We start from the raw sequence: 21600 nt of genomic DNA, 5'->3' as shown, positions 1-21600 counted from the left end.
ATTTAGAGCAGGTGAGCTGCATCTTAAAATTGATTAGGCAATGTTGTATAGGGTAATGGGTTGGGGAGGGGAGAAACTGGAGGTAAGAAGACCAATTAGGATTTTAGGCAAGAGGTAATGAGAGCCAGAGTTAGCATGGTAGCAGTAGCAAAGGAAAGAGTGGATGTGAGAATAGTTCTGTTGTAACTGCAGTCACTAAAATCATTAGTGACCTAACATGTAAAACTCAGACTTCATTTATATCCCTATTCTGCAGACCTTTCCATGTTTGTGAAGCTGTTGACCACTTTCTCTTTCTTAAAACTGTTTCTGGATTCTTCTAACTTATTGACCATTCTTTCTGACTCTTTTGCTGTATTTTTTTCTTTGGACTTCTTTATTCTTGATATTCCAGAATTTGTGTTTAATTTTCATCTTCTGTTGTTTGGGTGATTTCACATAGTTTTGGCTACAAATCTCTATCTACATTTTTCACAGCTTTTTTGAGCACCTTAGTCTATGGTAGTGTTCCTCCTCTTTGATCCCATGGTATCCAGTTCGTACCTCCACCATAGCACTTATTGTGCTGAATTCTAAGGGTCCATATGCTCATCTATCTTCCTAACTAGATTGTTAACTCCTTTAAGGTAGGATTGGGGTTGTCTATTATCTCAGTATTCCCAGTACTGAGCTAGTGCCTGATGCTGAATAAATGAATTTCTAACTACCGTTAGATATCTCCACCTAAATATTCCACAAACACCTCAACTTATTCCTGAACTCATCATCTTTACTTCAACTCAATGCTCTTCCTTCTTGTGTATTTCCTGTCTTAATAGCAAAGCCATCCTCTCAATTATCTAAGCTAAAAACATCAGAACCATCTTCACTTCCTTGTTCTCAACCACTCACCAGTAGATTACCACTAAGACCTATTTGAATATGTATCTCATAGCTGACCCTGCCAACTCTATATTCAAAGCTACTGTTTTATTCCATGTCCTCATTTTTTCCCCCACTGCTAAAATAATCCTTTAAATAGCAGAAATTTCTATATTTTGTTAGGAAGATTCATCAGTGTAATTTTAAGCAGGTCATCATTTTTAAATACTGCCAGTCTTGCTTTTTAATTATGCATTACTGTTGGGTTAGCTTCATCGTTATCAATTTAGTTTGTTGTGTTCTGTTTGGATAATCCTGTAGCATGAATAGTGATGCATATTTGCATCAGCAGTAGTTTTGTATTTTTCAAATAATTAGATTATGTATACAGTTGACCCTTGAACTGTGCAGGTCCACTTATATGTGGATTTTTTCAATAGATACGTACTACAGTACTACATGATCCACAGTTGGTTGAATCCATGGATGTGGAACTGTGGATATGGTGGGCCAACTGTAAAGTTACACTCAGGTTTTCTACTGAAGAGGAGGGGGAGGGGTTGGTGCTCCTAACCCCGGCATTGTTCAAGGATCAACTGTTTATTGTAGTTCAGATGATTTATTCCTACTGCTCTTATATCAGCATAAGTATTCATAATCTCTCAAAAATCTTCTTGTGTGATATATTTTATTATCACAGAATTATTTTTTCACTGGATTGTGAAAATGGGGGTATAGGTGAGCCATAGGGTTTTTGTTGTTTTTTGTTTTCTTACCTCACCAAAATGGTATCTAAAGGATCTGAGAACATTAGCCCAGGCTAAGCTCCTTATTATCATATTTTAGTCTTTATACTGAGGCTTTAGCCACCAGTTCTATCAGCATCATCTCCCAGTACCCTCCCAATACTCTTTCTGTTTACACCAGAATTTAGTCTAGCCTATAGAATTTACTGTCTCCTGAAAATATCCTTCGTGCTTTCATGGCTTTTGGACCTGCTGTGTTCTTTTTTCTTAGAATGTTTCCCCCTTTTCTTAGCCTAGTAAAGATCCTTTCATTCTTTGAGGTCCAGGTCAAACTTAATCACTTAACCATAGCCCTTCTAATTTTTGTTTAATAGAGCACCAGCAATGTATCATACTTTTGTTCTTGTTTGTTTTTTCACTAGACTGTGAATCTTATTTTTTCTTTGGATTTTCCATGTCTAGGAATGCATATGGATCATACTTTACACATAATAATGTTGGTTGAATGACTGAATAATTGAAAGAATGAATGAAATGAGTATGTTCAATCTAGAGGATTTGGCAGCTCATTTTATGAGATGTGCAGGAGAAGGGAAAGATAATATATGGAAAGGAAAATGATAGTTCATTAAAAGTCAAGAATTTAAGGAAACGTTTCATGCAATAGACTGATTAGAAAATCCTTCAGCCACAAACAGTAAAAATGCTTGCTAGATATAATAAATATCCTTTTAAATACTTCTAAGGTCCTGTGAGATAGGGGTTAACATAATTATTTGGGGGAAATTATTTTAAGAAGTGAAAAGCAAATAGAAATATATATCTCTGGCTTCTGCTGGGTTGTTCTTGAAGTTAGGATGTGTGGGAAGTCTGTAGTCTCTAGCACCACTCCTGTTTGTTTAGCTTTGAGTATGATCGATTCAGCCCGAGCGAGACATTAGGTGCTAAGAAGGGACATCTGTGCCCTAATAAAGACTCATTCATAAGGGGAAAATAAACTAGGATCAGATTTTTGCAAGACATAGAATGTTACACTGAGAGGTTCAATACTTTTGAAGGTTTTAGAGCAAGAGGGCTGTCTAAATGAAAGTGATAGTTTTGGGAATATTAAAAGCATAGGATGGATAAGGATGGGAAGAGACAAAGAAAAATAGCAATTAGTATCAATAAATTATTACATTACAGAGCGGATTAAGATGGGGCATAGGGTCTGGAAAGGAGGGGTAACGTAAGAGATCTGTTGAGGAAGACTCAGTGGGACTGGATGATAACAGGGGACTCAGGTTTGAGTCAGAGTGAATGGGATTTAGGAGAGTGAAAGAGGGTGAGGTGAGCTAGCTTGTTGAGGGAGGAGGATTTGTACTCATTGTATATGAGGACATTTAAGTGGAGTATATCTCAGGCATCATGAGCTACGAGATGTCTACTTAGAATAGGAAATGATTAAAGGTTTTTTGCTTATGTAGTGGGTTCTCAGAACTATCGCTGTGTCATCTGGAATGGTATATTTGAAACAAGAAAATAGATTCTTTGAGCTAGATACTTTATATAGAGAATAGAAGTTGTTCAGGAACTAAATTTTCTATGTTCACTTGAGAGGGTGAAAAGAAAGTAGAGAGGAGGATTTAGAGAGTAAAAGGAAATCCATGTCACAGAGCCAGAGAATAAGTTTTTTTTTTTTTTTTTAAATGAAAGCTTATTTATTTATTTATAGCTGTGTTGGGTCTTCGTTTCTGTGCAAGGGCTTTCTCTAGTTTTGGCAAGCGGGGGCCACTCTTCATCGCGGTGAGTGGGCCTCTCACTGTCGTGGCCTCTCGTGTTTCAGAGCACAAGCTCCAGACGCGCCGGCTCAGTAGTTGTGGCTCACGGGCCTAGTTGCTCCGCGTCATTTGGGATCTTCCCAGACCAGGGCTCGAACCCGTGTCCCCTGCATTGGCAGGCAGATTCTCAACCACTGCGCCACCAGGGAAGCCCTAGAGAATAAGTTTTGAGGTCAGTTGCTTCAGATGCAGGGACAAGGATTAAACTTGAGTCTTAGATTTGTCAAGTAGGTAATTGTTGACTTTCAAGTTTCTTTAGAGAAAAGAAAAGGGGATTTGTAGAGGATCTAAGATTGTAAAGGGTAAAGAGGGAATAATAGTTAGAAAATAGAGGCTTTGGTACAGATAATTTATAACATTTGTCAGTGGAATGAGAAAAATAGGTAACAGGAAAAGGAGAAATCTGTGGAGAGAAGTTTTTCTTTAAGACTAGGGAGAAGAGCCCTTCACATCCTTTGAAAAGAGAGGTGAGGATGGTGTCAGGGGAATGATTGAAGATATAGGAGGTAGAGGGGTCCTTCGGAGTTGGAAAAATAAAATCTGAGTCACAGAAGGTGCAGTCATAGAGAGGGACAGTAAGACACTCAGTTCTTCTTGGACTAGAGAATGAGAGAAATGGCATAGAAGAAATAAGGAGACGAGGAAAGGTAGATGGTGGAGTAATCCTCTTGTACCTTTGGGTGATATATGTGATTATAGAGTAGAAAAATCTACAAAGGAAGTGAAAAATGCTTTATATTTTTAATAGAAAAATCCATACTGATTTTGCTGTCCTAAACTTGCTTTGGTAGTGAAGTAAAAAAGCTCAAAGTTGTTGAAACCTAATTGGGAAGTAATTTACTTCAAGCTCTTTTTTTTGTTGTAATTAACTGGAAGACTAAATTAGAATCGAATTTTATTTATATCTCTCTTAACTTCTACTACAGGTTATATCTTAAGTGTTGTGCTACTAACCTTGCCCAGGCAGCATCTGGTTCAGCTTTACCTATACGTTTTGACTGCCCTGCTCCTCTATGCTGGACATCAAATCTCCAGGTAAGAATGTGAGCCATTTTTGAAATGTATCACTGAATTTAAAGTTTTCCTTTACCAGTAAAATACTTTTCATGAACACTGTTAAGAAACTGAGGCTTTGGTAGGTATCCAAAACAGATTTTTATTTTTGATACTTGTTTTCTAAATGAATATTATCATACAGGATTAATAGCTGGGGTTATGTCTCAAAATTTTTTTCTGCTTTTACAGTCTTACTATGAAATGGACCTTAAGGGTATGTTTACAAAGATACCCATGAGCTTTTCTTTATTACCTGAGAAAAGACTATCCAAAGACAGGCTATAGGAACTATTTAACAATTACGGACTTCATTACTGCCATCATTTTAGGAAGTCAGTTTATGATGCATGAGTTATCAGCGTAAGGTGCAACCATGTATATAGTGGATGATTGATATAAATTATTTCATGAGGTTAATTGTATAGGTCAGAACTTCTGCCTCTTTAGAAGTATTGTCTGTTTGTCTTGGTCTGCTGGTCCTAAATTTTAAGACTCTGGTCTGCCAATGAATATGAGCTTCTTACTTTGAAACAATATTAATATTGTTAATATTGTTAACAGTAAATGTAATGGGGTAGAATAAGTTTTGTGGGTACAATACGTCTTTTGATTGAAATGTATAACTGTAACAAAATGTACTCCCAGTTCTAAGAAGAGTGGCAGTTACTTTGCATATATAACAAGATATAATTTTCTAGAGGTTTGAAACACAGATTTTGGTGTACATTTGAAATTTAATCTTAGAAATAGCATTTTTGTATGACTAGAATTGAATGGTTGACTTTTAAAAAACCTTTTTCCCCCTGATTATAAAATTATACTGTTCACTGTAGGCAGTTTTTGGGAAATACAGAAAATTTAAAGGCAGTAGCAATCACCTGAAATTATACCACCCTGAGATAGACCTGTTAAGATTCTGTTATTTCCTTCCAGTTTTTTAATACCTTCCACTTTTCACCACTTCATTGGGTACAAAAGAGTGACAATTACTAACAGTCACTGACTCTTGGTCCTCTTGCTGAAGCAGGACCGCCATCTTCCTTATTTCATCTAGTTATTTCCTGAAGTCCCCCAAATATTTCCCAGAAACTCAGTCTTCTCACATTCCTCTCCTCTGTTCCTATCTGGTTGATTTCATCTGCTCAAAATGGTACCTGGAGGGTGGCATCTTACTCTTTAACTTCTGCGGCTATCCTTGCCCAGGGTATGTTCTTGGATGTCAGAATTGCAAAATATGGAGCTGCAAGAGCAGTGCTGCGTGTTTGTAATTGTCACAGTGTTTCAAATCAAGCTGCTTTACTCTCGGCTTTTCTAATTTCGTGTCACACAAGTATGTCCCTGTGTCTTAGCCTTCTTCACAGGACCAACTTGAGCCTTTTCCTACAGCATCTTTCTCCATAGAGCCTAGACTAGGAGTCCAAGGGCCAGCACTGACTCAGACAACAGGATATCCTTCCCATTCCAGGACCACCAGCCCCAAACCCTGACACAGTCTGTTCCTGTGGCCTTACCCAGACACTTCTGAATCTCAGCTCAAGCTGGAGACACTAACCTATCTTAATTTATTCATTTTTAAATAAAAATGGTATCTATGGAGTATAATGCAGTAGTTAAGAGTATGGGCTCCTTAGTCACCATTTTAGTGTGTAAAATGAGTGTTTGGGCACCTAAGAATGACATATCTTTTGGAAGAACGGATGGGGATTGGATACGTTCAAATCCATGTTTCTCATTTATTGCTCTGTAACCTTAGTGTCACTTATCAGAAAGGTACATCTCAGTTTCTTCACCTGTAAAATGCTGATAATATTTTAAGGGGCTATTATAAAGATTCATTAAGATTAAGCATGTAGGGCTTCCCTGGTGGCGCAGTGGTTGAGAGTCCGCCTGCCGATGCAGGGGACACGGGTTCGTGCCCTGGTCTGGGAAGATCCCACATGTCGCGGAGCGGCTGGGCCCGTGAGCCATGGCCGCTGAGCCTGCGCGTCCGGAGCCTGTGCTCCACAACGGGAGAGGCCACAACAGTGAGAGGCCCGCATACCGCAAAAAAAAAATTTCTGACGCATCGTAGTGCTCAGTGAATTTTAACTTTCTCATGTCTTGCTTTTATTATGCAGCGATGTTTTGTGAGCATTTTCCTGTGTTGTTAGTCTTTAAAAAATGATTTTTTTTCATGGCAGGGTATTCCATGGTATAGCTATCTAATGCTAGCTTTTTAGAGTTGATAGGATTTTGATGATTAATCAAAGAAATCTGAAAGTTGAAGGTAGAGCTATTAAAATTGTTATTTTTATATGTTATTGTAATTCCTAGTGAAAGAACAGTGAACCAGCACTTTCCCCTTATGTTTTTTTTTGTTTCCATGAGGTTTAGTGATGTAGTGATGGCTAAAACCTTGTAGCTCTATTTTTTTTTTTTTTTTTTTATGCGTTACGCGGACCTCTCACTGTTGTGGCCTCTCCCGTTGCGGAGGACAGGCTCCGGACGCGCAGGCTCAGCGGCCATGGCTCACGGGCCCAGCCGCTCCGCGGCATGTGGGATCTTCCCAGACCGGGGCACGAACCCGTGTCCCCTGCATCGGCAGGCGGACTCTCAACCACTGCGCCACCAGGGAAGCCCTCTATTTTTATCTGTAGTATTATCATCCAGGCTTTTCTAGAGAGATCAAAATTCTGTTATGTAGGGGTAAAGGGGACCCTAACAGTGTCAGAGATAAAGAAAGCCTTTTTCTAACCATTTTTCTTTGCCAATTTCAATGTTTTACTTTTAGTTTATAGGAATGTTTTTTCCAATATTTAAAGTTTGTTTTCATTATCAGAAAATTTATTTTAAACAGTAAAAAGAATTGTAATAAAATTTTACAGTGTGCAAAATCATTTCTTGTTTATTTCATTTTGATCCTTCTTATAATCCTTTGAGATTTACAGATGAAAAAACTGAAATTGGCCAACATCTAGGAAGGCATGATCCCAGACTTTAACTTGAATCCAGGTTTTCGGCTTCCTAGTTCAGTCCTGTTAGGGAAAGAGCATGGTTAGTGGAAAGAAAATTAGTTTTACAATCAGTAGGATATGAAGTAGTTTCCCTACTTAGTAAATATGTTACCCTGGCAAGTTGATTCTTCGAAACTATAAAGTAAGACAATGCCTATCTTATGGAGTTAGTTTTGATGTTAAACTAACAAATTTCAAGTTATGGAATATTTTAGTATTTCTCTTTTTAGTATAATTTACATGGTACTATCTTAAAAAGATTAGCTAAGATGTGTTAATCCTTGAATTATTAATAAAATGTCATGTTTAATAAATTTTGTGTCTTGAAGGTGTCTCATTTATAGACTATTAAGGCTGAATTTTTTAGTTTAAAAAGCATAAAGGTTCATATTTCATGTGGCAGCTTCCTGAACAAGTATCTTTTTAAAAAAGTAACAGCTTTATTAAGATATAATTCACATACCTGTTTCAAGTGTACGGCTCAATGGTTTTGAATGTGTTCACAGAACTGTGTAAATCATCACCCCAATCAATTTTAGAACATTTTTATCACTCCAGAAAGGAACCCTGTATCCATCGGCAGTCACTTCCAATTTCCTACCAATCCCCTTCCCCTAGCCCTGTGCATGTCAGTCTTTTTTCTGTCTTTATGAATTGGCTTATTCTGGACATTTCGTATACATTGAATTGTATAGTATGTGATCCTTTGTGCCTAGCTTCTTTCACTTAGCATGTTTTCAAGGTTCATCCATGTTGTAGCGTGTATCATTACTTCATTTTTCTGTCCAGATCCTATTTTGTTGTATGAATATAACACATTTTGTTTATCCATTCATCCATTGATGGACATTTGAGTTGTTTCTGCTACTTGGCTGATATGAATGAACATTTGTGGTTTTTGTGTAGGTGTCCTTTTTGTGTGGGGGGTGCATATACCTTGGAGTGGAATTGATGGTTCATATAGTATCTATGTTTAAACTTTTGGGAAACTACCAGACTATATTCTAAAGTGGCTGCACTATTACACTTCCACCAGCAGTGTATGAGTGTTCCAGTTTCACCATCCTTGCTAATACTTGTTGATATCTGTCTTTTTCAGTATAGCTATCATAGTAAGCGTGGAGAGATATTTCATTGAGCTTTTGATTTGCATTTCTCTGATGGCTAGTGATGTTGAGCATGTTTTCACGTGTTCATTAACCATTTGTAAGTTTTCCTTGGAGAAATGTTTATTCAGATCCTTTGCCCATTATTTAATTGGGTCGTCTTTTTTAAAAAATTGAGTTGTAGGAATTCTTTATATATTCTAGATACAAGTGCCTTCTCAGTTAAATGATTTGCAAATATTTTCCAGCATTCACTCCAGTCTAGTTATATCAAGGTAGAGTGTAGTATGGTCCTGAGAAGGAAAATCAATACTTGGATAATTTAAATAATTAATTTGATACTTCAAAAATTGGCTGTAGAAAGAGACATTTGCAAGTATTCCTTATATTGAAAGTTTCATAAACTCTTGAAAAGCTGGGTCTCTCTTTGCCTTAATTCATGTACAGGCATACCTTGTTTTATTGGGGTTCGCTTTGATTTACAGATACTGCAGTTTTTTTTACAAATTGAAGGTTTGTGGCAACCCTGCATCAAACAAGTCCATCAGTGCCATTTTTCTTTATTTTGTTTTTTTGTTTTTTTTTAAAGAAGATGTTGGGGGTAGGAGTTTATTAATTAATTTATTTATTTTTGCTCTGTTGGGTCTTTGTTTCTGTGCGAGGGCTTTCTCTAGTTGCGGCAAGTGGAGGCCACTCTTCATCGCAGTGCGTGGACCTCTCACTATTCATGGCCTCTCTTGTTGCGGAGCACGGGCTCCAGACGTGCAGGCTCAGTAGTTGTGGCTCACGGGCCTAGTTGCTCCGTGGCATGTGGGATCCTCCCAGACCAGGGCTCGAGGCCATGTCCCCTGCGTTAGCAGGCAGATTCTCAACCACTGCACCACCGGGGAAGCCCCAGTGCCATTTTTCTAACAGCATTTGCTCATGCTTCATGATTCTGTCACATTTTGGTAATTTTTGCAGTGTTTCAAACTTTTTCATTATTATATTTGTTATGGTGATCTATGATCAGTGACCTTTGACGTTACTATTGTAATTATTTTAGGTCACCACAAACTGCACCCATATAAGATGGCAAACTTAAGAAAATGCTCTGTGTTCTGACTGCTCCACTGACTGACCATTTCCCATCTCTCTCCCTCTTCTTGGTCCTTCCTATTCCCTGAGACACAATAATATTGAAATTAGGCCAGTTAATAACCCTGCAGTGGTCTCTTAAGTGTTCAAGTAAAGGAAGCGTCATGTGTCTCACTTTAAATCAAAAGCTAGAAATTATTAAACTTAATGAGGAAGGCATGTCGAAAGCTGAGACAGGCTGAAAGCTAGGCCTCTTGTGCCAAACACTTAGCCCAGTTGTGAATATAAAGGAAGGGTTCTTGAGGGAAATTAAAGTGCTACTTCAGTGAACACATGAATGATAAGAAAGCTAAACAGCTTTATTGCTGATATGGAGAAAGTTTTAGTGGTCTGGAGAGAAGATCAAACCAGCCACAACATTCCCTTAAACCAAAGCCTAATCCAGAGCAAGGCCCTAATTCTCTTCAATTCCATGAAGGCTGAGAGAGGTGAGGAAGCTGCCCAAGAAAAGTTTGAGGCTAGCAGATGTTGGTTCATGAGGTTTAAGGAAAGAAACCATCTTCATCACATAAAAGTACAAGGTTAAGCAGCAAGTACTGATGTAGAAGCTGCAAAAAGTTATCCAGAAGATCTAGCTAAGATCATTAATGAAGGTGGCTACACTTAAGAACAGATTTTCAGTGTAGACAACGCAGTGTTATATTTATAAGGAAGAAGATGCAGTCTAGAACTTTTATACCTAGAGAGGTCAGTGGCTTCAAAGCTTCAAGGGACAGGCTGACTCTATTAGGGGCTAATGCAACTGGTGACTTTAAGTTGAAGCCGATGCTCATTGACCATTATGAAAACCCTAGGACCCTTAAGAATTATGCTAAAATCTACTCTGCCAGTGTTCTATAAATGGAATAACAAAACCTGGATGACAGCATGGTTTACTGAATATTTTAAGCCCACTGTTGAGACCTACTGCTCAGAAGAATATTCCTTTCAAAATATTACTGATCATTGGCAATGCCTTTGGTTGCCTAAGAGCTCTGTCAGAGATATATAACAAAATTGAATGTTTTCATGCTTGCTGGTATAACATCCTTTCTGCAGCCTATGGATCAAGGAGTAATTTTGATTTTGATCTTCAAGACTTATTTAAGAAATACATTTCATAAGGCTGTAGCTGCTGAAGATAGTGATTCCTCTGATGGATCTGGGCAAAGGAAATTGAAAACCTTTTGGAAGGAATTCACCATTCTACATGCCAGTAAGAACATTTGTGATTCATGGGAAGAAGTCAAAATATCAACATTAACAAGAGTTGGGAGGATGATTCCAGCCTCATGGATGACTTTGAGGGGTTTAAGTCTTCAGTGGAGGTAGTCACTACAGCTGTGGTAGAAATAGCAAGATAACTAGAATTAGAAGTTGAGCCTACAGATGTGACTGAATTGCTGGAATCTAACAACAAAAACTGTAGCACGTGAGAAGTTGCTTCCTATGAATGAGCAAAGAAAGTGGTTTCTTGAGACAGAATCTACTCCTGGTGAAGATGCTGTGAAGAGTATTGAAATGACAACAAAGGATTTAGAATATTATATATTACATAAACTGAATTTATAAAGCAGCAACAGGGTTTGAGAGAATTGATTTTAATTTTGAAAGAAGTTCTACGGGCTTCCCTGGTGGCACAGTGGTTGGGAGTCCGCCTGCCGATGCAGGGGACGCGGGTTCGTGCCCCGCTCCGGGAGGATCCCGCATGCTGCGGAGCGGCTGGGCCCGTGAGCCATGGCCTCTGGGCCTGCGCGTTCGGAGCCTATGCTCCGCAACAGGGGAGGCCGCGGCAGTGAGAGGTCCGCTACCGAAGGAAAAAAAAAAAAAAAATTCTGCCGGTAAAATGCTATCAAACAGCATTGCGTGCTACAGAGAAATCCTTCATGAAAGGAAGACTCAGTGTGGAACACTTCATTCTTGTCTTTTTTTTTTTTTAACATCTTTATTGGAGTATAATTGCTTTACAATGTTGGGTTAGTTTCTGCTGTATAACAAAGTGAATCAGCTGTACATATACGTGTGTCCCCATAGCCCCTCCCTCTTGCTCTCCCTCCCACCCTCCCAATCCCACCCCTCTAGGTGGTCACAAAACACGGAGCTGGTCTCCCTGTGCTATGCGTCTGCTTCCCACTAGCTATCTATTTTACATTTGGTAGTGTATGTATGTCGGTGCTACTCTCTCACTTCATCCCAGCTTCCCCTTCCCCCAGCCAGTGTCCTCAAGGCTGTTTTCTACGTCTGCGTCTTTATTCCTGCCCTGCCATTAGATCGATCAGTAGCACTTTCTGAAATTCCATACATATGCGTTAGCATGCAGTATTTGTTTTTCTCTTTCTGACTTACTTCATTCTGTGTGATAGATTCTAGGTCCCTCCACCTCACTACAAATAACTCAATTTCATTTCATTTTATGGCTAAGGAATATTCCATTGTATATATGTGCCACGTCTTCTTTATCCAGTCATCTATTGATGGACACTTATGTTACTTCCATGTCCTGGCTATTGTAAATAGAGCTGCAATGAACATTGTGGTACATGACTCTTTTTGAATTATGGTTTCTCAGGGTATATGCCCAGTAGTGGGATTGCTGGGTCATATGGTATTTCTATTTTCAGATTCTTCGGGAACCTCCATACTGTTCTCCATAGTGGCTGTATCAATTTACATTCCCACCAACAGTGCAAGAGGGTTCCCTTTTCTCCACACCCTCTCCAGCATTTATTGTTTGTAGATTTTTTAATGATGCCCATTCTTACCGGTATGAGGTGATACCTCATTGTAGTTTTGATTTGCATTTCTCTAATGATTAGTGATGTTGAGCATCCTTTCATGTTTGATGGCAATCTGTATATCTTTGGAGAAATGTCTGTTTAGGTCTTCTGCCCATTTTTGGATGGGGTTGTTTGTTTTGTCGATATTGAGCTGCATGAGCGGCTTGTATATTTTGGAGTTTAACCCTTTGTCAGTTGCTTTGTTTGCAAATATTTTCTCTGATTCTGAGGGTTGTCTTTTCATCTTGTTTATGGTTTCCTTTGCTGTGCAAAAGCTTTAAAGTTTCATTAGGTCCCATTTATTTATTTTTGTTTTTATTTCCATTTCTCTAGGAGATGGGTCAAAAGGATCTTGCTGTGATTTATGTCATAGAATGTTCTGCCTATGTTTTCCTCTAAGAGTTTTATAGTGTCTGGCCTTACATTTAGGTCTTTCATCCATTTTGAATTTATTTCTGTGTATGGTGTTAGGGAGTCTTCTAATTTCATTCTTTTACATATAGGTGTCCAGTTTTCCCAGTACCACTTATTGAAGAGACTGTCTTTTCTCCATTGTATATTCTTGCCTTCTTTATCAAAGATAAGGTGACCATATGTGTGTGGGTTTATTTCTGGGCTTTCTATCCTGTTGATCTATATTTCTGTTTTTGTGCCAGTACTGTACTGTCTTGATTGCTGTAGCTTTGTAGTATAGTCTGAAGTCAGGGAGCCTGATTCCTCCAGCTCTGTTTTTCTTTCTCAAGATTGCTTTGGCTGTTCGGGGTCTTTTGTGTTTCCATACAAATTGTGAAATTTTTTGTTCTAGTTCTGTGAAAAATGCCGTTGGTAGTTTGATAGGGATTGCATTGAATCTGTAGATTGCTTTGGGTGGTATAGTCATTTTCACAATGTAGATTCTTCCAATCCAAGAACATGGTATATCTCTCCATCTGTTTGTATCATCTTTAATTTCCTTCATCAGTGTCTTATAGTTTTCTGCATACAGGTCTTTTGTCTCCTTAGGTAGGTTTATTCGTAGGTATTTTATTCTTTTTGTTGCAGTGGTAAATGGGAGTGTTTCCTTAATTTCTCTTTCAGATTTTCCATCATTAGTATATAGGAATAAAAGAGATTTCTGCTACTTGACCACATTTATTGATTAGCTCTAGTAGTTTTCTGGTTGCATCTTTAGGATTCTTTATGCATAGTATCATGTCATCTGCAAACAGTGACAGTTCTACTTCTTCTTTTCTGATTTGGATTCCTTTTATTTTTTTTTCTTCCCTGATCGTTGTGGCTAAAACTTCGAAAATTATGTTGAATAATAGTGGTGAGAGTGGGCAACCTTGTCTTGTTCCTGATCTTAGTAGAAACGGTTTCAGTTTTTCACCCTTGAGAAAGATGTTGGCTGTGGGCTTGTCATATATGGCCTTTATTATGTTGAGGTAAGTTCCCTCTATGCCTACTTTCTGGAGAGTTTTTCTTGTAAATTGGTGTTGAATTTTTTTGAAAGCTTTTTCTGCATCTATTGAGATGACCATATAGTTTTTCTCCTTCAATTTGTTAATATGGTGTATCACATTGATTGATTTGCGTATATTGAAGAATCCTTGCCTTCCTGGGGTAAACCCCACTTGATCATGGTGTATGATCCTTTTAATGTGCTGTTGGGTTCTGTTTGCTAGTATTTTGTTGAGGATTTTGGCATCGATGTTCATCAGTGATATTGGCCTGTAGTTTTCTTTTTTTGTGACATGTTTGTCTGGTTTTGGTATTAGGGTGATGGTGGCCTTGTAGAATGAGTTTGGGAGTGTTCCTCCCTCTGCTACATTTGGAAGAGTTTGAGAAAGATAGGTGTTAGCTCTTCTCTAAATGTTTGATAGAATCTGACTGTGAAGCCATCTGGTCCTGGGCTTTTGTTTGTTGGAAGATTTTTAATCACAGTCTCGGTTTCAGTGCTTGTGATTGTTCTGTTTATATTTCCTATTTCTTCCTGGTTGAGTCTCGGAAGGTTGTGCTTTTCTAAGAATTTGTCCATTTCTTCTAGGTTGTCCATTTTATTGGCATAGAGTTGCTTGTAGTAATCTCTCATGATCCTTTGTATTTCTGCAGTGTCAGTTGTTACTTCTTTTTCATTTATAATTCTGTTGATTTGAGTCTTTCCCTTTTTTTCTTGATGAGTCTGGTTTCTCAATTTTGTTTATCTTCTCAAAGAACCAGCTTTTAGTTTTATTGATCTTTGCTCTTGTTTCCTTCATCTCTTTTTCATTTATTTCTGATCTGGTTTTTATGGTTTCTTTCCTTCTGCTAACTTTGGGTTTTTTTGTTCTTCTTTCTCTAATTGCTTTAGCTGTAATGTTAGGTTGTTTATTTGAGATTTTTCTTGTTTCTTGAGGTAAGATTGTATTGCTATAAACTTCCCTCTTAGAACTGCTTTTGCTGCATCCCATAGGTGTTGGGTCATCGTGTTTTCAGTTGCATTTGTTTCTAGGTATTTTTTGATTTCCTCAGTGATCTCTTGGTTATTTAGTAGTGTATTGCTTAGCCTCCATGTGTTTGTATTTTTTACAGATTTTTTCCTGAAATTGATATCTAGTCTCACAGCTCTGTGGTCAGAAAAGATACCTGACATGATTTCAGTTTTCTTACATGTACCAAGACGTGATTTGTGACCCAAGATGTGATCTGTCCTGGAGAATGTTCCATGACCACTTGAGAAGTGTATTCTGTTGTTTTTGGATGGAATGTCCTATAAGTATCAATTAAGTCTATCTTGTTTAATGTGTCATTTAATGCTTGTGTTTCCTTATTTATTTTGATTTTGGATGATCTGTCCTTTGGTGAAAGTGAGGTGTTAAAGTCCTCTACTATTATTGTGTTAGTGTCAATTTCCCCTTTTGTGGCTGTTAGCATTTGCCATATGTATTGAGGTGCTCCTATCTTGAGTGCATAAATATTTACAATTGTTATATCTTCTTCTTAGATCGATCTCTTGATCATTATGTAGTGTCCTTTTCCTCTTGTAATCATCTTTATTTTAAAGTCTATTTTGTCTGATATGAGAATTACTACTCAAGCTTTCTTTTGATTTCTATTTTTTCAGTCTATATGTGTCCCTACGTCTGAAGTGGGTCTCTTGTAGACAGCATATGTATGGATCTTGTTTTTGTTTCCATTCAGCCAGTCTGTGTCTTTTAGTTGGAGAATTTAATCCCTTTACATTTAAGGTAATAATCAATATGTATGTTCCTATTACTTAATTGTTTGGGGTTTGTTATTGTAGGTCTTTTTCTTCTCTTGTGTTTCCTGCCTAGAGAAGTTTCATTAGCATTTATTATAAAACTGGTTTGGTGGTGCTAAAGGCTCTTACCCTTTGATTGTCTGTAAAGGTTTAATTTCTCTGTTGAATCTGAATGAGATCCTTGCTGGGTAGAGCAATCTTGGTTGTAGGTTTTTCCCTTTCATCACTTGAAATATGTCCTGCCACTCCTTTCTGGCTTGCAGAGTTTGTGCTGAAAGATCAGCTCTTAACCTTACGGGGATTCCCTTGTATGGTATTTGTTGCTTTTCTGTTGCTGCTTTTAATATTTTTTCTTTGTATTTAATTTTTGATAGTTTGAGTAATATGTGTCTTTGCATGTTTCTCCTTGGATTTGTCCTGTATGGGACTCTCTGTGCTTCCTGGACTTAATTTTGACTGTTTTCTTTCCTGTATTAAGCAAGTTTTCAACTGACATCTCTTCAAATATTTTCTCAGTCCCTTTCTTTTTCTCTTCCTCTTCTGGGACCCCTATAATTTGAATGTTGATGCGTTTATTGTTGTCCTAGAGGTCTCTGAGACTGTCCTCAATTCTTTTCATTCTTTTTTTTAACTCTGCTCTGCAGTAGGTATTTCCACTATTTTATCTTCCTGGTCACTTATCCATTCTTCTGCCTCAGTTATTCTCCTGTTGATTCCTTCTAGAGGATTTTTAATTTCATTTATTGTGTGGTTCATCATTGTTTGTTTGCTCTTTTCTTCTAGGTCCCTGTTAAACGTTTCTTGTATTTTCTCTATTCTATTTCCAAGATTTTGGATCATCTTCACTATCATTACCTGAATTATTTTTCAGGTCGACTGCCTATTTCCTGTTCATTTGTTTGGTCTGGTGGGTTTTTACCCTGCTCCTTCATCTGGTGCATATTTCTCTGTTTTCTCATTTTGCTTATCTTATTGTGTTTGGGGTCTCCTTTTCACAGGCTGCAGGTTTGTAGTTCCCGTTGTTTTTGGTGTCTGCCCCCAGTGGCTAAGGTTGGTTCAGTGGGTTGTGTAGGCTTCCTGGTGGATGGAACTAGTGCCTGTGTTCTGGTGGATGAGGCTGGATGCTGTCTGTCTGGTGGGCAGGACCACGTCCACTGGTGTGTTTTGGGGTGTCTGAACTTATTATGATTTTAGGCAGCCTCTTTGCTAATGGTTTGGGTTGTGTTCCTGTCTTGCTAGTTGTTTGGCTTGGGGTGTCCAGCACTGGACTTCTCTGGTCTTTGAGTGGAGCTGGGTCTTAGCATTGAGACGGAGATCTCTGGGAGAGCTCTCGCCGATTGATATTACATGGGGTCAGGAGGTCCCTGGTGGACCAATGTCCTGAACTCGGCTCTCCCACCTCAGAGGCTCAGGCCTGAGTCATGGCTGGAGCACCAAGATCCTGTCAGCCACACGGCTCAGAAGAAATGGGAGAAAAAAATAAAATAAAGTTACTGAAATAAAAAATAAGTAAATATTATTAAAATTTAAAAAGTAATTTTAAAATAAGAGAGCTGCCAAACGAATAAACAAATCCACCAGTGATAACAAGCACTAAAAACTATACTAAGATAAGCATAAAAAGTCAGAAACTAGTCTGTCACATACAGCAAACCCCAAGTCTACAGTTGCTCCTAAAGTCCACGGCCTCAATTTTGGGAAGATTCCTTGTCTATTCAGGTATTCCGCAGATGCAGAGTATCTCAGGTTGATTGTGGAGATTTAATCCGCTGATCCTGGGGCTGCTGGGAGAGATTTCCCTTTCTCTTCTTTGTTTGCACAGCTCCTGGGGTTCAGCTTTGAATTTGGCCCCATTCTGTGTGTAGGTTGCCCTCTTGTGTCTGTTCTTTGCTCAGACAGGAGGAGGTTAAAGGAGCGGCTGATTAGGGGGCTCTGGCTCACTCAGGTCAGGAGGAGGGAGGGCTACGGTAGTTATAATTGGAATGTGGGGCAAGCCAGCGTGACGTTGCACCAGCCTGAGGCGCGCCATGCATTCTCCCGGGGAAGTTGTCCCTGGTTACGGGACCCTGGCAGTTGTGGGCTGCACAGGCTCCCAGGAGGGGAGGTGTGGATAGTGACCTGTGCTTGCACACAGGCTTTTGGTGGCTGCAGCAGCAGCCTTAGCGTTTCATGCCTGTCTCTGGTGTCCGCGCTGATAGTCGTGGCTCATGCTGTTCTCTGGAGCTCATTTAGGCGGTGCTGTGAATCCCCTCTCCTCGCGCACCCCGAAACAATGGTCTCTTGCCTCTTAGGCAGTTCCAGACTTTTTCCCAGACATCCTCCCAGCTAACTTTGGTGCACTAGCCCCCTTCAGGGTGTGTTCAGGCAGCCAACCCTAGTCCTCTCCCTGGGATCCGACCTCCAAAGCCCGAGCCTCAGCTCCCAGCCTGGTCGGCACCGATCCTCTGTGCGGGAATCTCTCTGCTTTGCCATCTGCACCCCTCTTGCTGTGTCCTCCTCCGTGGCTCCAAAGCTTCCCCACCACCCTTACCCCAGTCTGCTCGCGAAGGGGCTTTGTAGTGTGTGGAACCCTTTTCTCCTTCACGACTCCCTCCCACTGGTGCAGGTCCCGTCCCTATTCTTCTGTCTCTGTTTTTTTTTTTTCTTTTGCCCTACCCAGGTACTTGGGGAGTTTCTTGCCTTTTGGGAAGTCAGAGGTCTTCTGCCAGCGTTCAGTAGGTGTTCTGTAGGAGCTGTTCCACATGTAGATGTAGTTTGATGTATTTGTGGGGCGGAAGGTGATCTCCACGTCTTACTCCTCCGCCATCTTGAAGGTCCTCCATCCATTGTTGTCTTATTTTAAGAAATCGCCACAGCCACCCCAACCTTCAGCAACCACCACCCTGATCAGTCAGCAGCCATCAACCTTGAGGCAAGACCCTCCACCAGCAAAAAGATTATGACTCGCTGAAGGCTTAGCTGATGGTTAGCTTTTATTTAGCAACAAAGTATTTTTAAATTAAGGTACATACATTTTTTTTTAGACATCATGCTATTGGACACTTAGTAGATTACAGTATAGTGTAAACGTACTCTTATATGCACTGGGAAACCAAAAAATTCATGTGATTTGCTCTGTTGTGGTATTCACTTTATTGTGGTGGTCTGGAACTGAACCCCCAGTACCTCCAAGGTATGCCTTTACTCATATAATGAAGCTGATTCTCCTTAAGTGAATAAAAACTAGTTTAGAATATGTTTATAAAATGGGTATAACTTGCATTTCACAAGAATTAAACTTTAGAAAATCCATGGGCACAGCTCAGTTAGTATGAACATTTAATATTAATATTCTAATTGAACTCATTAGAATTTGATAAATGTCAGGTTCTTTAATACTTAAAATTCTAAACTATGCTTTTCATTTTGAGTGATCTAAGGAATGTATTTTACAGCATCAACCCTACTTTAAAATTGAGACTATCCAGAACTACAGGGAAAAAAAGAGAAATTGTACAAAGTGACATGACCATTACTGTGAGAGTGTTTTCATGGTTTACATCCACAGTTAAGTGTTTTTCTCTAAAATTTTAAACTTCATTATTCTTAAATGCCTTGTGTTATTGTTAGGTTTATGAACCAATGTATCAATTTTGTACATGTATGACTTAAGAGCCCATGGGTCTCAAATGATAAAAGTGTACTCTTTTTCATCCTTGTCTTGGGTGTGTAACTATGATTTCAAATGTAAAACTTTCCCAAGAGTTACTTATGTGTCAATACAGATAACTAGGTCTGCATTTTATGAAAGCTTGTGTAATTCAAAGCTATACATGAGGGGTTGTCTCTTTTGGAACTGTTAGCATTTTGGGCTGTGTCATTCTTTGCTATGGAGCAGTTGTGTGCATTACAGGATGTTAACAACACCCTGTCTCTGCTAACAGATTGCAGAATACCCCTTCCCCACAATTGTGAAACCAGAAAGTACCACTAATTGCCAAACGTTGTCACCCGGGGAACAAGATTTTTTCATTTGAGAACTGTTGTTAGATAAAGGAATTGTAAAATGAATTTTATCATTATATACTCAACTCCTAATTTTGACAGGAATAAAATTGGTCCATTTCAGTGTCAGATATGTTCTCTTCTTTTGAACATTATCAGATCAAGGCACTAAATATTTAGTAGGTGGTCAGAAAGAAGCTGAAGAGAGAAAATAGGGTGGCCGTGTGGCAGAGAAGATTTAAATGATGAAACTGGGTAGATGAACTGTTCAATTGCTAGTACAATGCTTAGGGTGTGGTAGGTACTCAAATTCCGGTGTTTGAACATCTCGGAATTCCCTAGTGGCCCAGTGGTTAGGACTCTGCACTTTCTGGTTGGGGAACTAAGATCCTGCATGCTGCACTGTGCGGCCAAAAAAAAAAAAAAAATCTCATTATCTGGGATCTCTTAAATTGAGCAGTGCCTTTTTTTCGCACATATTGCGAAAGATAACTTGGAGGGCTCACCACTTTGTTCTGTGTACAAATAGATTAGGTTTCTTTGGAATTAATATTGTTTGAAAGCTTTAAGTGGCCAGAATGTACAGATTGTTCCTAGGTTGTTCAGTGATGCAGCCAGGTTGCTTGAGAGACTTAGAAATAAAGGTCTTTAATCAGCTGATGAATTGATAAACTCCTAGGTTTTGTTATTTATCTTTTTATAACTTGTATACTTCTCTTTATAGCAAGAGTTTTTCCTATTGTAAGCTATCCTTGGGGCTCTTTTTATACATCTTACACATTCCTTATGCCCCCAAATAGTTGCAACCAGGAAAGTAGTCTACCACAAGGGGTGTAGAGAAGTGGATTTTCAAAGTGTTCAGTTTACTGGTGCTCAGCGTTAATTGTTAGCATTGCACAGATTGCACAAGTGAAAAAAGAGGTTTAAGAAGGGGAAGGTTTTATTCAGTTACAAGCAGAATGCAGGAATTCTTGTTTCTGACTAACTTAATGCATTCTACTCTTTAAATCTAAATTTAAAAATTCTGATACTGCTTTTGAACATCTCATCTGATTCAGTCTTAAAATAGGTATAAAATTCTGTTAAAAATAGAATTTCATGGCTCTTGCCTCAGAGTAAATTTTGGCCTAAAATGACTCATGGAATTTTGGATAATTCTTTCTCTGGATCCTTCTTATTTAGGCTTACTGTCTTGTTTTTTACTGTTGTAAGTGACCCACTCCGTTGAAACTGAGTAACCAAGAGTTTTCATTGCCAGCATGAGATTCCCTGAAGTTGTACATCACTTAGATATAGAGATCTTTGTTAATGTTGCCAGTTTTTTTTTTTTTTTCACCAGTTTTTCTGTATAGTTAGGGAGGCAGTGCTCAGATTCTTCTCTCAGAAGAGATAGGTAAGTAGTGGCTGCTTGGCAAGACTAGTAGTTTAGCCTCCACCAAAGCCACTGCCCTGGCTCTGGCAAGCCAAGCTCGGCCAACCCAAAGGGGCTGCAGGCCTTCTGGGTCTGGCTGTCTTTACTGAGGTGGGGCCTATTGGTGAGTCAGCCAAACAGAGAAATTCTGAAGACTGTCTTGAGAGATAGGAGTTGAGCAAAGGGGAGAGGGTCTGAGGTGCCTAGGAAAGATGTTAATTTCTTTGGTAGGGTGATTGATGCAATGACAGGTCGGGCAGTCCTGGGAGAGGCTGCAGCATTGAGAGAGAGTTGTTCATAGGGTCTTAGAAGAGGGCAAAGTGGGAGAGCTAGCGGGCGGAAACTGCTTAAACTCAGGGTGTTGTCATTGTGGCCTAAAGGTTGGTGATTATTCTGGAATGTAGTCGTCCCTTAGTGTTCTATAATCTCAACAAATCACAGAGCAATGAAACACGAAAGAGAAAAAGAACTAAAAAGAAAGTCATAAAAAGAATTAGAAAGTTAAGAGGA

At 39.0% G+C, this 21600-nt stretch overlaps 1 protein-coding gene across 1 annotated transcript in view; it reads left to right on the top strand.

Annotated features, from left to right (window-relative positions):
• Positions 1-21600, top strand: part of RNF145 (ring finger protein 145) — a 62257-nt gene that overhangs the window by 9477 nt on the left and 31180 nt on the right. Inside the window, exon 3 of the mRNA XM_065874323.1 lies at positions 4354-4462. Within this exon, the coding sequence (XP_065730395.1) occupies positions 4354-4462 (109 nt within the window). The remainder of the gene's footprint in view (positions 1-4353; positions 4463-21600) is intronic.

Source organism: Phocoena phocoena, chromosome 3 (assembly GCF_963924675.1).
Source record: "Phocoena phocoena chromosome 3, mPhoPho1.1, whole genome shotgun sequence".
Taxonomy (NCBI): Eukaryota; Metazoa; Chordata; class Mammalia; order Artiodactyla; family Phocoenidae; genus Phocoena; species Phocoena phocoena.
Note: the sequence above shows the minus strand (reverse complement) of the source record. Positions and strands in the feature narration are given on the sequence as shown.